The sequence below is a fragment of the Lycorma delicatula genome, chromosome 2 (genome assembly GCF_047948215.1).
Source record: "Lycorma delicatula isolate Av1 chromosome 2, ASM4794821v1, whole genome shotgun sequence".
Classification (NCBI taxonomy): domain Eukaryota; kingdom Metazoa; phylum Arthropoda; class Insecta; order Hemiptera; family Fulgoridae; genus Lycorma; species Lycorma delicatula.
In genome coordinates, this window is record NC_134456.1 from 209,227,898 (window position 1) to 209,249,228 (window position 21,331).

Below are 21,331 nucleotides of genomic sequence, written 5' to 3' on the forward strand. Positions count from 1 at the left end.
CTCATTAAAATTTGTGAATTTAGTGATGAAAACCAGAACTTATTTTTTTACGTGTTAATTCAGATGTCACAAGTGTTTGTAAATATCATGAAAAAAATTTTTGTCAAAATTCAGGAATCTCTATGGACAGTTCTACTGTGACTCTTTGAAAACTAATAAAAAACAGTTAAGAAAAACTTAAGACAAATAACATTACAGCAAGCTCTTCAAGAAAACATCACATTTTTCCATATTTAAATTCAGTTCTGGAATGTCTCTTGGTGTTAACTGTTTCAAAAGTATTTTTCTCAGCAGAACAAAGAACTACATGAATTCGAAGACCAGGAGCAATACATTGCCCCACATCGCAATATTGAACAACTGGATGCTGCTTGTAGCATTTGGGTGTATCACCTCCATCAAAATTGAAAAAATTTACCATGGATCAAAAGCAATTAGCATTAAAATTTAAAATAAATAAGGTATTTGAAAAATTAAAAAAAAATCTTGAATTGTGTTATGACTCAAAAGTTTCTGAAAATGAAAATCCACTCAATCTTCTTCACATGAATATGATAATCTTATTTTAAAACCAAAAGAAAAATATGTTATTGCTTCTGAAGAAGATAAGATTAAAATTATCATTTACTTCCCTAAACTTCGACCAGATCTAAAATAATATCAGAGTTTAATGTTCTGACCATTTCGTTAGAATTACTAGAGAATTAATGAGCAAGGCATTCTACCGGAGTTAGGTAAAAGACAAAAAACAGGAATTAGTAACAAACAATTAAAAAAGTTGTGTTATTTTATGAAGATGACATAATAGCAGGCTGTGTCCTGGTAAAAAGGATTGTGTTAGCAGGTGTGTTGATGGTGTCAAAGTGCACAAGCAAAAGTGCCTTGTTCTGATAAACTTAAATGAACTGTATGTCTCCTTTAAAAGTGAAAACCCTGAGGAAAAGATTGGAAGATCAAAGTTCTACAAGCTCCATCCAAAATGGTTCATCCTGACTGGTTCATCCAGGACTCATACAGTTTGTCTGCCACCACTACCAGAACACCAAACTCATGATTGATGGTCCCAAACTTAATGTCCTTAACGTAATGTTTTTGTCCTTACTTGGACAAAAAGTCCAAGCAAGCAGGCAGTGTTCGACATGCTCAACTTTTCCGAAGAGTATTACGTGTTACAGATACAATAATGTACAAACAGTGGGTAACAGCTGATATGGCAGAGATGATTACTGTTCCTCAGACCAAAGATGAGTTTTTCAAATCATTAGTGGAAAAATTGGAAAAGCTGAAAACTCACCATTTCGTATCAAAATCTCAAGCTCAGTTTTTCAAGAAGAAAAATCAGAATAAGTGAAAAAGAATGTTTGGTGGTATTGGCAAACTTTGCAGAAAACATTTCATTTCTTGTTCAAGATGAGATACAAAGCTTCCATTGGATCAACACAGCGAAGCCACAGTTCACCCTTTTGTGTTTTATTTCAAGGAAAATTATGTATTACAATAGAAAAGTCTCTACATTTTAAGTGATCACTTGAAGTGCAATACAACAACATCCTATTGCTTTCAAAAACTTTTAACAGACCATATCAAGGAAGTACATCAGAACATTAAAAAACTCATTTATTTTACCGATGGTACTTCAAGTCAGTATAAAAATAAAGAAAATTTTGATAATTTGTACAGTTCGAAAAAGACTTCGACCTTAAAGCCGAACATCACCTCTTTGGATCATCCCATGGGAAAAACACCTGTGATGGTGTGGGAGGAACAACAAAACAAGAGGTTGCAAAGGCAAGTCTGCAAAGGCCATTAAACAGTTGGATACCAAACGTTGATGAAATGTACTAATTTTGTAATCACAAGCTGAAAAACATAAAATATTTTTTGATTAAATCAGATAAGATAGCTAAGATTTCAGAAACTCTAAAAACCATTTTTACTGCTGTGAAAGAGTTGTAGGTACTAGAAGCTACTAAAAGTATATTCCTGTATCAGAAGATATTGTAAGATTTTACTTTACTTCAGACTCCAAGGACTATGAAGACCATCCTGTGTCAAGTATTGTACCACTTTCACTTAAGAAAAAGAACTCTACTGCTTGTATGTACGATGATCAGTGGTGGATAGAAGTGGTAGATATTAGCCTCGAAAATGACGATGTGCAGGTTCATCTTTTCCACCCAGCTGAACCACATACATCATTTCAAAAGTCTCAACAAGATAAGGTGTGGATACCAATCTGCAAAGTCTTGAGAAAGTTGACATCACTTGAACTAACTACAGTGATAGTTCATTCTTGTACAACTTCAAGAGAATTATCAGAAGAGATATCACAGCTGTTGGTTACCCACACTAAATAATAAACTTTCATTATTACAAAAACAGGCTATTTCATTGAAGAATAATTAAAATTTTGCTAATTTATTTTTTCTTTGATAGTGTTTATAAAAAATAAACCAATATAAAAATTAAAATGAATTCTTGAAAAAAGGTGTAGGATTCTCGTTGAAATCTCAGTTTGGGTTAAGTTTTACAAGTGTTTATGAATCAAAATTGTATCAGGTTACTAGTATTGTATGGTAAGTGTTAGTAATAAAATCAAATTTCTTGTACCAAAGAAACATGTATTTGCTTTTTATTGGGCTATTTTGTCAATTTTTTTCAGAATTAATTTTTCTATGTTTTGATAATAAATTTTACAGATTTATTATTCATTTAAAAACGTTTTTGTATTGCAAACTTGTGTTTTTAGATAACAAATTTTTCTGTTTTACATTGGCTATTAGAAAACTACTGATGATATGGTTTTGGAATACAGATTTGGGTTCCTAGAATTTCAGTAAGGTTTTATTTCACTCTTTGGTCAGGAATCAGGGCAAAATCTTTCACTAGTCATAACCCACTTACAGAACATTTCCACACCCAGGTTTATGTAAACCTTTTTCATTATTTTTGCTAGTAGAATCACTGCTAACACTAAATCAGATCACAAACACTACACTTTAGTAATGCTCACTGCTAACATTATATGAATCATTCTGTATCTGGGAATACAAGGTCTAAACAAAAAATCCAGCTTCTTATACTTTTCCATTAACACCATAACAGTTTGATTTACTTAACATTATTAACAAAGTAAAATGCTCTGAAAGACAGTGTAGGAGAAAGGAAGAGAAATAAATTATACAAGGTGCAAAGATGACAAGAACCCTAAATAGGAAATGAACCACAGGAGATATTCAATAAATAATTAAAAAAATAGAGGATATTAAAAGAGAAATCATATAAAAATGAATTTTAAGAAAATAAAAGAAATGAGGATAGGAAGCAATAAGTCAATGGTTATTATCACAAAAGAAGGAAGAATTGAATTAGTAAAACAAAAAGCTACTTAGGTAACATAAAAACAAAACGATTATAAATTTGGTTAATTTGTAGAAAGATGAAGTTAGATAAGCTACTTGTGGAGTGTTATGTTTGGAGTGTACTTCTATATAGATAAGGGAGGCAGGACACTAAGAACAAAGAATAAACAAAGGTAGAAGGCATTTGAAATGTAGATAAGGAAATATTGAAAAACAATTGGTCTGTCTTATTGACAGACTAATTATAAGATGATGAGTACTAAGTAATGAGTAAAACAAGTAAAAAATAAATTTCTCATTTCAGAAACCGCTTTAAATTTCACATAACTTGTGCCGGCCTCCGTGGCATGAGTGGTAGTGTCACGACCTTTCATCCAGAGGTCCTGGGTTTGAATCCTGGTCAGGCGTGGCATTTTTCATACACTACAAAAATCGCATTTCACATTCCTATATACAAGCTTCCAGTTTCTATAGAGAATTTCATCAAGCAAAAAAAAAAAATATATATATATATAAGGCATTATGTTGTATAAAATGAGCTTTACACATTCTTCTTTATACTTGCTAAACTATAACACAAAAAAAACTTTTAAAAAATACATTAAATACATACTTCAATTTTTTCTAAACTAGTATCTGAAGGACTACGCTCCATTGAAGTACAAGCCATAAGACGGAAACGAGATCTGACTGCCTCCATTTCCTTCTTATGCGCATGAGTTAGCTGTTCAGTTACTTCCTTAACAATTCGATCTTGTTCCTCCTGAGCAAACCGTAAAGACTGTTCAATATCATGACGACCTTGTCTTTCCTTTTCTTCTTCTTCTAAGCTTTTTTTAAGTCTCGTTTCCAAATCCATGGTCACACTATGCAATCTACATAATTCTTCTCCTTTTTTGCCTATGTTCTGAAATGTATGTAATCAAAAAAAAAAAAAACATAAAATTCTATTTTGCACATAATACAACCTAAATGTTCAGGAAAAAAAAGTCTTTACTGAATTTATATGAAAAAGTGTCAACTCCCTCCTACTTGCAGACCACTATTTATTTTGCACAAAACTGTTGGTAAATTACTATTATTCTAGCCTCAAAATGTAATTTTACATAAAGATAATATATAGTAATTACATGTTATGTAATTTTACAATTCTAAAACTTGCGGTTTATTTTTTTTTTTTAGAATAATTAGTTTTAACAGTAAAAATATAATTGAAACCAACATTAAATATAAAAATAAAATCTATTGTAATTTATAATTCTTCTTAAATCATAATTATAAACTTCAATTTTAATCAATGCTTTATTGAACCTAATGTTAGGAGCTTAAATATCCTGTTGTAAACAAATTTCTGTACCACACATAAAGAACTTCACAAAATGTGCTCCTTTTTGGTAATAACTGCAGCTTAAACATAAAACTGCAATCAGAATATATATGTCCTACATCAATGAGTCGAAGTACTGTGAATAAACTTAACTTACTCATTCTGTATATATGTTTATAGTACAGAGAAATTACATGAATGTATATAATTGGAAAAGATCCTAAAAACTAAATAGAAATACAAAATGCAATGGCAGCAAAATTATTCAAGGATCTGGCAGGCAGCAATATCACACAACAAATTAAAAATTGATACACAATAGGTCCAATCTTTTTTATAACTTTCTTCTGCCTTGCAAGTAGACTTCTTTATAATTTTCAGCACTCCCTAAAATGTATCGTGCATGCTCAAAATTATGCCTGTTTAATTCCAAGTATACTTAAAAATATTTCATATTTTTTAATGATTTTAATAATATGAAATACTGATTTTTAATAATATTAAAAAAATGAAATATTTTTTAGTTTTATTTTGTTTTTTATTAAAAATTTTGATAGCATTATTCTCATTCACTATATATACTGATGCATTATACTACAATACTAAAATACTATAGTGACAGCTACATTTACACAATCATTTTTATTCTTTAAAACCAGATACTTTGAAAAGTCCAGTTAATTAATATAACATGTGAATCCTACTACATAACAAACTATAGGGAAGTAACTTTACAATTGAGTGTTTCTGTTGATACTGCTAAATCAAAACAAACTGTTTGTTGAAAAAAAAAACTATTTGAACTAACTGTCGGAAAAAAGTATAAAGCTGTTAATGTTCATGACTCATTTTTCAATTACATTGCTAAACTGGTTTTTATAGCATTTACAAACAACAGTTTCATTTAATACTTTTCTGAATGCATTGGCTACAGGCTGCAGGATATTTCAGTTCACGCCAACTAATACATCATTTTATCACAAGATTTGACAGGTTTACGACTCTCTTTAATCTGTACTTTAATAATACAACATTTTCAAGAAAAAGATCTATTTAGTGTTTGAAACCGTTCGAAACCTTAGCAGTTAGCTTACAGTGTATTTAATATTGATAAACAACAGTGTGCTGGGCAAATTTCTATTCTCAGCAAACAGCAACAGTTTAATCAAACTGTTTAGTCTTGGAAAATGGTAAACAGTTCAGTCAAACTGTTAAGTCTCAGCAAATAACAATTTAGTCAAACTGTATGATATTTTCAAACACATCGCTAATAAACTCTCTAAACAAACAAGAGGTGCAGCTGTCCTGATTCTAGTAAGCTGCACAAGAAACCTGGAGGCTACCAAATATTACATGTATCGATCACACATGTATCTTAAACTTTACCAAAACATAGTTAAATACTTACCGCATTAAGCACTTGAATTTTTTCATTTCTTTCTTCTAAACATCTATTGTAACATGTCATGAGATCATTTAAAATTGCACATAGTTGACTTCTTTCTAATGTAAGCCATTCTTTAAGAGAATTAATATCTAATTTTAAAGCTGCAATGGTAGTACCTATCGGTCCTCCTAACCTTTGTATGCATTCTCTCAATGCCGCAACTTCCTCTTCTGGTCTCTGAAACAAACGAAAAATAACATAGCTAAAGTATAAAATAAAACAATCATTGATTAAAACATTATATTTTAATTCTTGAAATACGAGTCCAACCACAATGTTTCAGTTGTTCCACTTGCATTTAACATGTATAAATGTGAATAAATTAGTTTACCTTAGCGGCCAAATGCCTTGCATTTCACTGCTTTATGGTATTTTAGTCGATCTACAAGGCCTACAGTCTTTAGGCTTTCTTATTAACTATTTCAAATTATCTGTCTAACTAAAAAGAATATAATATAGAAGATTTTTGCAGATACTAATTCTGCAAATATGTAGTGTTATACATAACAGCGTAATGCTTACCGTAATCATAGTTTCATGTCTTTTTATTTAAGCTTCAAGTTACGCATCTTTTTTTATAATACATCATAATTTCTAAAAGTATACTTAGTGTTTTGTTACTTTTTTATACACAAAAATATAGTAGCAGTTGGTTTTTTATGCTACAACGTCTTCGATCACAATTAACAATATGATCAACCTGTTAAATAGATGCTCATTCATTAATATTTTGAATATAAACTCAACTATAATTCTGTTCATAAAATGAAAACCACATTTCACTTATACTAATAAAAAATAAAATTCTAAACACTGTGCTATATACAGTGAAGGAAAGTGTAAGGTGGAAGGAAAGAACTATTTTACTATAAAATAAGCCCATGCCAATCTGGTTTACATCCTGATTTGAAAAAAATCATACATTTAAAAAATATATATATATCATTGTGTAAATAATATAAGTCTTCTATAAACAATGTAAATAAACTAAAAAAATAATTGGCTAACATATCATGTTTGTAAAGCACTAAATTATTTGATATATGTTTTTAAGTAAATAAAATTACAAGTATATAATGAGCAATAAAACAGCAGTGTTAATAATGTATACATATATACTACATCAGTACTACCTTAGTACTTACAGCTATATAACTGCATTCATTACCTATTAAAGATATGTTCTATCAAAATAATTTATTGATTGGAATTGGGGTAATCAATAACTTAAAAAAATGAATAAAATGTAACTGGAACTTTCATTTATTACTTTAAAAACCATTAACTAAATTGAATTCAAAGACAATGAAACAAATGATTATAATTAAAATAATGAATAAATATCTAGATACCTTTTAGGCAATTTTAATTTCTCCCTGCATTACACTTGCATTATACTGATTAATTGTTTGCTGGTGCTACTTTTGTTTGCTTTTTCTGATTTTACAAAATAAAATTATAAAAGTTGACTAAATTTAAAGTAAATAACTATTTTACTTTACTTTTTTAATGTGCCTTTACATGATACTTAAAGCACTTTATAAAAATAATAAGTGATTTCGATAAGTAAATTTAGGGAATGTTTAATTTTTCATTCCCTAGCATATCAAACTGTACCGTGGAACACATTCATTAATTTTATGTCATTACAACTTTCAGAGAAACATATGGCAGTTTTTTTATGACACAGAAAAAGAATCCCTTGGTAACTTGCGTAAACAAAATTAAGAGACAAAATTAAACAAATATCTAAATCTTAAAGCAAAATAAATGACAACATAAAGTTTTTTTCTGAGTAGTGTGCTGAGTAAAAGTGAAATAACAAATAAAACTAAATTAAAGAATGAATCTTGAATCTATTAACTTATTTTAACATGTGCAGAATACAAATATTCCAATGCAGTTCAATTTATAATGGCAACTGAAACGGCAAGGCACACACTACTGATATTATACATTATGATTCCATTCACAACAATGATGCCCGTGCAGTGGAGAAGCAAAATCGATGAGGTTATTTTGTATCATCCTTAATACTTCATTCCTTACTCGGTTATTTTTTATGTAATTAGGAAAATTTATGTAATGGCAAGATATGATCTAATATTCTTCTGAAAGAGAGAAAAATTAAAGATACTAAAAGCTTCTACAATGTAAACCACTAAATCTTATAGAATTGGTGAATTTCTCATTCTTTCGCTGCAAATCTGATGGAAGAATTTCACTGAATTTCAAAATTCAAATTATATGTTTGGACAAAAGGAAGTAACCCAACTTTAAAACTATCCCATTGTCAATTTTACAGTTCAAGAGGATTAAAAATATAGCTTCATATGTATGAAGATCAAGTATTTGATGTGCAAGATAAATTCTTTGCAACTTTGATCAATAACTTAACAAATGTGACCATAGCATACTATTACTTGTTACAGTGAATTGAAAATTCCAAGTTAGAATATTTGAACATATTCTACTTTAAATCCAGTAACAGTGGTAATTGAATTTTCAATATGATTGATCATTTTGGAAATTAAACTTCACTGTAAAACAATATTTCAATACATACAAATGAAGCCAAACAGAATGGCAGGTCAGATCAAATGAAGCTGTTATTTGCCAATCCTTTTTCATCAAAATGACTTGTGTTCATCATGAAACACTGCACTGCTAGCAAAAGGATGTTTTTATAAAATCTCTACCTGTCAATTAACAACTTTTTCAACTTTGAGATGATTATGTAGTATAAGACGTTACAACTTCACAAAACTCCAATATGTGTTCCAAGAAAATGTTTTCCACATTTTTCAAGCTTCACAATGAAAAGCACTTTTTTAACTACCATAAGTTTTATCCTTCTCCATGACAAGACAAAATTCGTTACTACAACCTTTAAAAGAGCCGATTTTTTTTTTTGAAAACATAATAAATCCAATAATGTTTACCACTGAGAAATGAAAGTAATAATAATAAATAATAATAATGTTCTAAATTGAAAACAGAATGAGAGTGATTTAAAAAAGCCTTTCCTATGACAAAACCTAATTATAGGGAAAAGCTACAAATAAGTTCCATTAAAATTTAGTTGTAACTGGATTCATTATTGTGAAAAAATGAGAAAGATGACTGGAAATTTTGATTTCATTAGAAATCAAATAACTACCAAACTCTATTAATTTTTCTTTAGTCATTATGTCACACAATAGATGAATGCAATGACTGGATTCCTGATGATTAACAAGAACTTGGAAATGTGTGATGTTTCTTTGTTAAATAAGGAAAATCTAATCAAGGCGATATTGAATTAAGTTTTACACTATTATATAAAAGAGAAACCTACTTTAATAACTACTGCAATGAGATGTTTATAGCCGTTTAAAAATATAAGCATACTAGCTGACCTGGCAATGCTTCACTACTGCTAGATTTGAGTACATATAGATAAATGAATATAATTGAAAATTTGATAAGACATTAAAAAACTGAACGTTATGGAACTTCACAAAATTTAACCTTTCACTTTTACCCTATTTCCCAATTTTATTTGTTTCGTAAATATCTTGACACTAGCACCACCTAGTGGGTATAGTTTTTACAAAAATTTTTCTTTTCAAGTAACTAATATATATTCTGACCATGAGCCAGATCGGACCATAATGCAGTTTTCCCAAACATCTCAACCCCAGCACCACCCAGCGGGTCCATTTTTTGCAGAGGTATTTTTTTCCATGTAACACATATTCTGAATATGAGCCAAATCAAATTATAAAAACAATTTTACAAAATATCTCAACCCTAACAACACCACCTAGCAGGTCCATTTTCTGCAAAAATATTTATTTTCAAGTAACTAATATATATTTTGAATATGATCCAAATCAGACATAAATACAATTTTTCAAAATATCTCAACCCTAGCACAATAAAATATGAACCTAGTAGGTTCATTTTTTCCAAAAATATTTCTTTTCACGTAACTAATATATATTCTGAATATGAGCCAAATTGTACCGTATATACCCATCTTTTGAAATATCTCCAGTGCCACCTAGCGGATTCAAACTATTTCAGAAACCTTTGTGAGCGTGCCTACAACTCACCAAAATTTCATTGCAATCAGATGAATGGCATAGGAACGCATACAGGACAAACAAACAAATATTCATTTTATCATTTTATCATATATATGAAAAAATGATATTATTATTTATCATTAACATTATATATATATATATAATAAAGTGGGTATTTATCATTAACGATCATCAAAATAAGTTAGTAGTTGAAAACAAAATTTCTGCCAGGTAAAATAGTCCTTAATATTAAAAAACAAGAAAGAGAAAGGTTATCTATTCATTCCATTTGTAAAGGTACTTTCTCAGTTTTAATGGATTTTTTAAACAGATTTTTTTTAATATAATGAATTTTTCATTCACACGACCAGGCTGCATTAACTGTGTGAAAACGTTTATACTGTTTCCCACAAAAAGGACTTAAACACGTTTTATTATTATATTATCTATCCTGGAACTTGATACACAACTCATTTGAGATACAAGCAGCACCAGTACAGTCGTTTTATCTGAAAGTAATGATGTTTATAATTCAGTCAGATCTTGAAGGTGACAGTTGCAGATCTGAAAATCATCTGCATTTTAACGCATATTTTTATGCATTTGTATATTCAGTTCAGTAAAAGAGACACAGGAAACCACTTTGCTCCTCATTTAAAATGCTTGTTATTCCTGAGAATGGCTTTTATATTTTTAGTGTCTTCTCATATCTTGTTTTACATCGCATACAACCTGATAAATACATAGACCTCTAACAGTACGGATCGGTTATGGCACCTAATACATAAACATAATTAACTGAAATGTGGTTTTTATTAACAGGACATACTCTTAATATCTATGACATAAGATACATAGTACATATTTTAGCAAAATATTTCCAACTGTTATCTGAAGAACAAAGGTTTGGGAACCACTGGCTTAGATAATTAAAATCTACATTCATTAATAATACAGTTAATGAACTATCACTCATAAAATATGAGAAAATTGACAAAAAATACAATTAAAAATCTACACTTTTTATAATTTTTATAATGCAATAAGATTCAAAGGATCATCATGCATAAAACAATTTTCTTAATTAAAAGATCTACAAAACATAAACTAAAAACGATATTCATGTACTAAAAAAAATAGACTACCAACTACAAGAAAAAAATCTAGAAATTTATTTGCAACAACTTATTTATTAAAAAAAAAAGGAAAAAGGGCTTTAGGGCTTCAGGGCAGGGCTGTTTTAACATCTTTTATTCACCAGTGGGAGTTAACATCTTACTTGATGGGGGGGCCTGTCTTGCTTATCAAAAGCCAGCTCAGTTGGACTCTGGCCTACCTTCTCAAATTCCTCTGTATCTGTCTCGGATTCAAATCCTCTGCAACAATAAAAAAAAAAAAATGTATGCAGTAGTTATGCTATTTTTATTAACATTGATACATATATTCAAAATTGTCTCAAAAGAAATTTTTTTAAAATAAAATATTAATCGAACAGTATTTTATATTAATAGAGAAATAAAAAATAATAATTAATGTATAGCATGTGCGTTTTAATTAAGTATATTAGTTAAACTCTTCAGTGCAGTAGCATTTACACAGATTAATGCACTCCAACATAGAATAATCTAGGGGTAAAGAACCTTCATAAATTTCTCTTTATACATAGTCAAATAATAACATACTAATAGATAATTAATAATCTCTTAAAATACTCCTTATTTTTACAAATTATTTATTATATTTCTATAGATCTCTGCTTTTAAAAATAGCCATAGTTTTTATGCAGAATCTCGCACGTATATTATAAAGAATATTTATTTATGTTTTACTTCAACACATTCATTTTAATATTCAATTTATTATTAAGAAAATATATTTCAGTATTAAAAATACATAACGACCAAAATTGTGTGGATGAATGATTGAACGTATAAATGTGAGGTTGACTGCAATGTAATATTATTCCATAGAAAACTATCACAATAAAGTTTCATAAATTACCAAAAGTTATTTTTATATAAGAGTCATTATCTCATTTGTTTTAAAAACAAATATATCAGGACTAATTTTTTTTAAATACAGCTAGCAACTGTCAAAAATACATAGTAGATTCTTCAAGGAATCTGTTATCAATAAACATCAGCAATTCAGTAATTGATATCAATAGAATGCTTATTACTTATTTACATCACATATACAATCACACACAGAAAGGTGATGATGTCTTTAGTAAGAAATTTATGTTTCAAAAACATTTTTTGTCACATATTTTATTAAATGAATTATTCTTAAGTATGTTTCTTCAGCATTATCTTCTAGTCTATTATTCACTGTTAATGGGGCTAAACTCAAACAAATATCATGGAAATAGGCATTTTGAAGATTAGCAGCCCTAACCTCTCGTGACTGAAAATAAAGTAGCTGCCGTAATATCAAATTTGTTAATCGTATTGGATTTACTATACATTAAATTAAAAAATATCATACATAAAATATCTACTTAAATTAAACAAATTCTGCAAATGTAATTAGGAAGCACAAAAAAAATTAAAAACCATTTACATGAGAATTATAATTAAACAGCTGATACTATGTTCTCATCATTGACCATCTCATGAGTTCCATAATGAAAAAATTAATTTTTAGTCGATCAGCGTAAACGTTTTTAAGGATATATACATAATCTTGCTAACTAGCTAATTAGCTGATATAGAAGGCTAAATGAACCTAAGTACACGATGCAGCTTACACAAAATTTGAATCTGTTTGAATCATAATCAACAATTCTGTAATGTAACAAAATGGTTGATGTCTTCAGTTGGTGGGTAACAGCAGCTGGAGAGTAAGCTCTTACCTATTTTGATGGCATTTAGTAGTTTTTAACCAAATTAGTTAATTTCTTGCAAGTTAGTTTGACTGTTATATGATGCATTAACAGACAATGTCATAAGAACCATGAACAGTGAAGGCTGAACATGAAAATAATTCAATCTAGGACCATAATATGATGAAAAATGTTATGTTATGTTTCTCATTCTGATGAAAGATGTTATAACAATTTTTCAACTTAACGCTAGCTGCAATATATGTAAATGACTACACTGAATGAATGAAACCTATCGGATAAACAGTATTATTGATGCCTAATCGATAAACAAAATTTCTTAAGTACAATAATAATAATAATAATTAGCTAGAATAAAACAATACCTGTCACTAGTGGGCTGTGTATTATAACTTGGCCCAGCAGAGGTTTGACTATCAGCTGGCTGTAAAAGTGCTGGATCTAAATTACTTCCAAGCCCAACTGCAGTTACTACTTCCACCTGCACAAATATCAAAAAAGAAATTTTAAATCAAAATCATTAACTTCTGATAAATAAATATAATTTAATGAAGGTAAACATAAGAATACAATCAGTGATAAAATGAACAACCACATAATTTGGTAATTTTTTTCAATAACTGGAGCTATAACTTAATCTGCTTCAAGAATTTGGGCTACACAAGGATAATTGCAAAAATAACTAAAGATCAATATTATTTTGTTTTTCAAATTCATTAACAACAAATAAGATTTTCATTTTTTTCATTTTCATACAAAATCTATGGAAATCACAAATAAAAAAATTTGCATAAAAATTACTTCCACTTTTCTTTTTGTATATTCATTTAAAATAAATTATACGAGGGATATCTCTAAAGTAAAGACTGCTGGGAAATTTCTCTCCTTCAGGTTGGTAAACTTGTGTCATTCATAGCCACTCTAATAATGTATACACTGCATTGTTGTCTGTAAGTTATTGGATTGTAATATCTTTGATTACGTGTAATTACATTATAAAATGAATAGAAAAATCGATGTTGCAGCTGACTGTGAAATATGTGGAGTCATATTATTTAAACCATCAAAAACATTAAGCCGGCTGAAATTCATAGAGGCAGCTGGTTGCTGTGTACAGTGATAATGTAGTGAATGAAAGAAACATCTGAAAATGGTGTGAACGGTTTAGAAATAACAGAATTAATGAGCATGATGAACATTCATGGAGTCCCTCGACAATCACAAAGGACTTATTGAAATACATCTATGATGAAATCAGAAAAGATCATCACTCAAAGATTTCGAACCTGGCCCTTCTTTTTCCTGATGTTTTAAGACCTGTTATTGATCACATTGTTCATAACCATTAGGGCTTCAGAAAGTTTGTGTTTGTTGGGTGCCACACATCTAACAGAATGTCACAAAAAAATCCAAATGGGATCTGCTTTGGAATTTTTGATGCACTACACAGAAAAAGGTGATGAGTTCCTTAATTCAATTGTTACCGGCGATTAAACATGGATTTCATGTTACACACCAGAGAGAAAATAGCAGTCAAGTGAATGGCGTCATCCTCAATCACCAACCAAACCAAAAAAGGTCAAGCCACAGCCATTTGGACACAAACTGATGGCCAGTCTTTTGGGATCAGTTTGACATACTGCTGAATGATTTCAGGAAAGACTATAAATGCAGAAGCCTACTGAAAAACTCTACAAAAGTTACAGCAAACTATACAAAACCGACAATATGGGCAACTGACAGACGGCTTCAACCTGCTGCATGATAAGATAATGCATGTCCACATGTTGCGGGTCCACAAGTGATTTACTGAGAACATTTGGATGGGAAATCTACTATCACCCACCATACAGTCTGAACTTACCTCCTTCTGATTACCATTTGTTTGGGAAATTGAACGAATTTTTGAGTGGTAAGCAATTCACAGGTTATTATGAACTTAAAAATGCTGTTAATCAGTGTAAATGGACTGGCGGCAGAATAATAAGACACTGGTATATTGAAACTGGTGTTTTGCTACAATAAATATCTTAATTCATGTGGCGATTATATAGAGAAGTATAGGATTATGTAGAGAAGTAATAGTTTAAGAGAAACAAAAAATATTTATAAAGTTTTCAGAATAAATGTTTTTACAGTGAAACGGTCTTTACTTTAGAGATAACCTCTCTTCCATCCTTGAAATCTCACATGAACATTATTTTATGTAGAATTATTGCTCACACTGTAGTGTTGTTTTCATTATACTTAAAGTATCATATTAAATAAAAAAAACCGTAATAAACTCAATACCAATGTTTTACATGAAGGTCAGCATGGAAATAATACTAAAAGACTTCTTTTATTGAAAACGTGTTTAATTTTCTTCTTTTCAGAAGATTTCAGGCGTGACTGAAGATGTTGTAACATAAAAGATCGTAAAAATAATGGCTAAAAAAAAAATGCAAAAAAACAATGCGTTTAATCTCTTCTGTCTACAACTGATGTAAGAAATAAGTAAAATTTAAATAAATAAATTTTCAGTATACAATTTCAGTTTTTATACCAAAACTCTTGACAAACATCGAATATTATCTCTCACTTAAAAATGTAAAAACAAAATACAGTATAGATATATTTACACTATCAAAACACTATTTTTTTTATGTATTTGCACTTATACAAAACAAAAAAACCAGTAAGATAAATAAAATAACCAAACTAGACAAATCAAACAAATCTGTATCAAAATTTCAGAGTTCCCAATTACAAACAATGCCATAAAATGAGATGATTTTGAAATAGTAGAATCTTTCCAGTATTTCTGTCAATTTTTCCCAGGATTGAAACCTCGTGAACTCAATAATCTGTTCCTTCCAACCTAGTACTGAACACTCACCAAACAGTATTCTTTATTAATCTACAACTTCCTGAATTATACAGAAACTCAAACCACCAACTGCCGAAAACAAATTTTTCTTTCTACATTAAGACTATATGTATTACAAAGAATTGTAACCTGTGAATTTTACGGTTTAAAAGAAGATCTTTCTATCTAATAAATATAAAATGATAAGAGCTGATCGATCAAAATTAACCTAAAGCATGAGAATAAATTTAGTAACTGAACTTTACATCAATTTTCATCTAATTTTATTTTCAATATTTGGTCTTTGTACAAAAAAAAGTTACAATAATGCAAGAAATCCAGTTAAAGTAAGTTTTATTGGAACAGTGTATACGCATTGAAAGTACTATTTAATTTGGCCCTATGCTTGTTGTAAGAAATACGTATTGTCTTAAATTTATTGCATTATTTGTTTCTAATGAACTAAAAAAAAAGAAGGTTAATATTTTTATTAGGACTAGGAAAGAATTATCTTAGTGTTTTATTAGCACTTGAAGGAGATAAGAGATCTGATAAGAAGGTGCTCTGAATTTTAGATATTGTTACAGATAAATACTAAAGGTTCCTCCTATACTCCTGGTTTCATCAAGTGACAGCAGCATTTGCACACCAAATGTAGAAACACTCTACCCATGGAAAGAATTTTTAGGTTACGACTGGTAATAAATGCATGGACTCGTAGCTGGATTGAAGTTTAGGAAGAATGTGTTTAAGAAATATCCTTCATACCTTACACAACATGTGATCATACGTTGTCATGAAAAATCTGTGAACTCACAGATTTGGACCAACAATGGTAAAGGGTTTCACTTAATCTAGAAAATTTTCAGTCATGACTTCAAACAAAAATTATAAAATGTAGTTTCTAAATGCTGTTACATTTATAGTAAATAAATTCATTAGATATCCAATACTTATTTTTCTTACAGCTGTCATCAGTAACATTTTGAGAAATGTATGAGAATGAATGTATTTAATAACCTGGCAGTGGCTTTTAACTTCTATTCAAGTTGATTGTACTCAACCTATGTTTAACCAACAGCGAGAAAATAGGTTTTTTAATGAGTCTGCTAAAATACAATGATTTGAAAGAGAAGTAAAGCATATGTAATGACATTAAAAATAAAGATTATATGTAATATTTCATAAAACCTTTTAATAATTCCTTAAAATAATTATTGCGGTAGAAATAATACTCACAAGTCTATCTTCTATAGATGCTGCAGTATCCTTGGGTTCAGTCTTAAGAGTAGCAGTGATCGACTTAGCTAGGAAGAACTGGGTGATCTGACTCAAATCAGGTACAGATAATGACAGAGCCAAATCTGGCAGTTCAGACCGTAGTCTATCAATATCTTCCAATGAAAGCTGTAATTCAAAAAGTAACTGAGCTACAGTAAACAAATTATCATTATCCAATGAAAGATTATAATATTCATCAACACTTTTATTTATCTTTTTAATAGGAATTAAAATATATTTTTGTCATATAATGATCAAATACATAGAATAAAATTACTACATTCAAATAAATAACTTTTTATTTAACGGTAGGTAGATGTCGATGACAAACAAAAAATGCTGAATTCAAATAAGACATTTAATGCTAGAATTTTTAGTACATGTCAACTAGCTATTAATTGAATGGGAGAAGCAGTAACCTTTACATAAAATAAAACTTTTTAATAATATAAACATAGCATTTACTTCCACTTCAATTATTTTTAATACATGAAAATGTTAGTAATGCACAATTCGTACACACTGTTTAAATTGAAAATTTTATTATCTAAAAATTTGAAATTTTGCATACTTGCCTCAATCGACAGGTAAGATTCACAAACAGTGAAAATAATAAAATATTTTTCTGTTTCCATACAGAAAATGCAGCATGAGAATTTCAACCGTACTTCACCAGCCGCAAACAAATTTATAATCAAAAAAGATGTCTAAAAATTACCTGTTTCTTGCATATTACTTAATAGTAAATAAAATTGTGATAATTTTATGAATAAAATGACATTTTGCTAATCCTTTATAATCCATATTCCTTCAACAAATTCTGCGTTTATAATTGTCAATTTAAAGAAACTATTTTTAATAAAACAGTTTTCAATTTTAATTGTAATTTATGTAAATTAATACTGCAATAATAATATTACTTGCATAACAATAACAAATAAATAACCAACATAAATAAAAAAATATGCCTACATATATATAAAATAATCATTAATAAGTACTAAAGACATCAAAAGTACTATAGCTGATACCAACATTAATATGCATAAACTGAAAGTACAAGATAAAAACATAAAACGAATGAAATTGCAAATAATATAATGAAAAAGATCAGAAACATGAAACACATTACAACTGGTAGAAAAAATCAAAAAATAAACCAAGAATCACAAACTAGAGAAGAAGTCTGTGCAACGCCTAACTAGCCAGTTTGGTCTCTAAGTTGGTAGTGCCCACATGGCATTGTGCAAGTGTTTAAAGATGCACCCATACAGAATTCATGTTGTTCACAAATTATTATCTGCAGACACTGGAAAACGCGTAGATTTCTGTCAGTGGTTCATGTCATCTATAATGCCAGTTGGGGAAGAACTCAATGATTGGTTTTGATCTATGAGGCACGGTTCCACAATAAAAGATACATGAATGCACAGAATTCATGCATTTGGTGTACAGAAAATCCACATCAGCTGCACAAGTCTCCTCTGCATGGACAAAAAGTGAGTGTTTGGTATGCAATGTCACATAGGCGAATCTTCATTACATTCTTTCTTGGCACACTGAATAGTGAGCATTAGATACAGATGGTGTAACAATTTGTAAACACTATACCTGTAAACAGCTAGAGTATATGTGGTTTCAGCAGAACACTGTTATGGCTCATACAGATAATAATATTATGACTTTCTTGTATCAGTGTTTTCATGGACAAGTGATTTCAAAGGGGTTGTGACCCCCTTGGTCTCCTGATTTACCCCCTCCTGTCTCTTTCTTGTAGGGATATCTTAAGGATGCTGCTTACAAAACTTATCCACACACCATTCCTGAATACAGAATGAAGTTGAATGATGTGACACTGAAATTCCTCAACAAATGTTATGTATTTAAGAACATGCAACATCATATTCAATTATGTGAATTGCATAATGCAGGCCATTTTCAGCAATTACTGTAACATATTCATTTTCCCATAAGATTGTGTCACTTTTTGAACACCCAATATATTAATTCATATTTTACAAAGTAATCCAAATATTAACTGATCAAACTTGAAAAAACATAAAATTCTTACCTTAGGTAACTTAGAATCAAATAATGCAGGAGCCTGAGTAGCAAATGGAGGTGGTGTGTCTTCAAGGCCTGGAAATAGATCCTTTAAGAAGGAACTGCCTTCAAACTGTTCCTGAAAGGTTTTTCTTCGAGCAACTTCTTCTGAATGTATCACTCCTAACTGACAAGCTAAATCACCAGCCCAAAGTAAAAATGCCTGAGAGAAAGTACGCCTGCGCACAACCTCAGCAACTGCTGATAAATAAACACGGGGTGCAATATGCAGCTGTTGAATAAGCTGAAAATGTTCTCGCAACCTCTTTATATTTTCTTGATGCATTAATAATTTTGCATCCATTTCACATATTCTATTTTCCACATACATAACCCATCTGAAAAAATATACATAGATAATTCAGGTAAATTAACTTTTAATGAATTAAGACCATAAAGTTTAAGCTTAGTGAATGTTGATCACAAAAAAAATACAAAAAATATACATAGATAATTCAGGTAAATTAACTTTTAATGAATTAAGACCATAAAGTTTAAGCTTAGTGAATGTTGATCACAAAAAAAATACAAAAAATAAACATAGATAATTCAGGTAAATTAACTTTTAATGAATTAAGACCATAAAGTTTAAGCTTAGTGAATGTTGATCACGATACAACTTTTCAAAACAAAGGCAATTTAGATTTTAAGAAGTAAATGTAGCCAGTCCCAGAGTCCCATAGACAGATTTACTTAATAGAGCTCAATAAAAACATGGACCCCTGTCACTTGCAAAATAGTTGCACAATACCTCAAAAATGAAACTAAAGCAGCTGAATTCCAAGATAATCTTTCCAGGGAAGGGATGAAAAATAATAAAATAGAAGAGAAGAAGAAGGAACCAACCATTACACAGACAGAAGGTCTGTGATCAAAGAATAATCAAAGTAAACTGTTTTGAAAAGTTTGATATGCTAACTTCAAAATTTGAAATCATACAATTTCACATTTTTAAGAGAAAGAACTTAAAGTGCAAAGTATCCGATACTCAAAAACAATAAAAAATATATGATAAAAAAAAATGATTCAAGTATAAAGCAAATTTACTGAATGACTAGGATAGATACCACAAAAAAAAGCACTTGTATATAAATGCTTTTTTTGAAATAAAAACAAAACAGAAAAACATGAATAAGTTTTATTACTTACGCATAAAACCTACATTTAATTACTACTTTTCTACATAGCTATCTTCAACTTTTAACGCATTTTTCACAGCATTTCTCTAGCTTCTTAAATCCAGCCCATCGGGCTGGTCTTGTGGTTAACTCGTCATTGCAAATCAGCTGATTTCAAAGTTGAGAGTTCTAAGGTTCAAATCCTAGTAAAAGCAGTTACTTTTATATGGATTTGAATACTAGATCACAGATATGTGTTCTTTGGTGATTGGGTTTCAATTAACCACACATCTCAGGAATGGTTGACCTGAGACTGTACAAGACTACACTTCATTACGTTCAAATTATTTTATCAAAGATTAGATTACTCCTCATACTGCACAATCAGCAGGATTACTAATTTTAGTACTCATTGTAAATGGATAAATATAAATAACAACAAAAGAGTTAAATTATTATTGCTATCAGCTAACAATTGATTTTTTTTTTGTTTTTTTTTCTGTTTAACCTCCGGGTCCACTGTTAGGCATGCTTCAGAGGATGATATGAATGATTTGTAGCGTGTGTGTGAAATGCCATGCCTGACCAGGATTCAAACCCAGGACCTCCGAATGAAAGGACGAGGCATTACCACTCACGCCACAGAGGCTGGCAGCTAACTATTGATTGAACTAATTGAACTACACAAGCACCATCTGTTTACATGCATACATACACGGAAAATTCAAAACAGACCTCACTCTAAAGCACACCTTGTATTGTCATAATTAATAGCACACTTAACTGTTAATAATGTGTAATACAGTTGGGAAATATGAAAAAAGGGTTAAATAGTAATAAAATTTTTACTTTTTAAAAAACAGAAATAGTTTAAATTAAATTAACAGAAATGAAGTACAAACAGAATTTAAAATTGAGAAAAGAACTGAT

The 21,331-nt window shown here is 29.7% G+C and overlaps 1 protein-coding gene across 5 annotated transcripts in view; it reads right to left on the reverse strand.

The window, feature by feature from the left end:
• The window catches only part of Atg17 (autophagy-related 17), a 99,987-nt gene that overhangs the window by 22,819 nt on the left and 55,837 nt on the right, over positions 1 to 21,331 (reverse strand). For 4 of the 5 annotated variants that reach the window (XM_075357103.1, XM_075357101.1, XM_075357099.1 and 1 more), the window contains exons 9-14: positions 19,252 to 19,621; positions 17,139 to 17,306; positions 13,417 to 13,532; positions 11,486 to 11,582; positions 6,098 to 6,313; positions 3,976 to 4,269 (exon numbers count right to left, since the gene is read on the reverse strand). In XM_075357103.1, coding sequence (XP_075213218.1) covers positions 3,976 to 4,269; positions 6,098 to 6,313; positions 11,486 to 11,582; positions 13,417 to 13,532; positions 17,139 to 17,306; positions 19,252 to 19,621 — 1,261 coding nt within the window. The remainder of the gene's footprint in view (positions 1 to 3,975; positions 4,270 to 6,097; positions 6,314 to 11,485; positions 11,583 to 13,416; positions 13,533 to 17,138; positions 17,307 to 19,251; positions 19,622 to 21,331) is intronic. The other variant, XM_075357102.1, reaches the window with a different exon arrangement.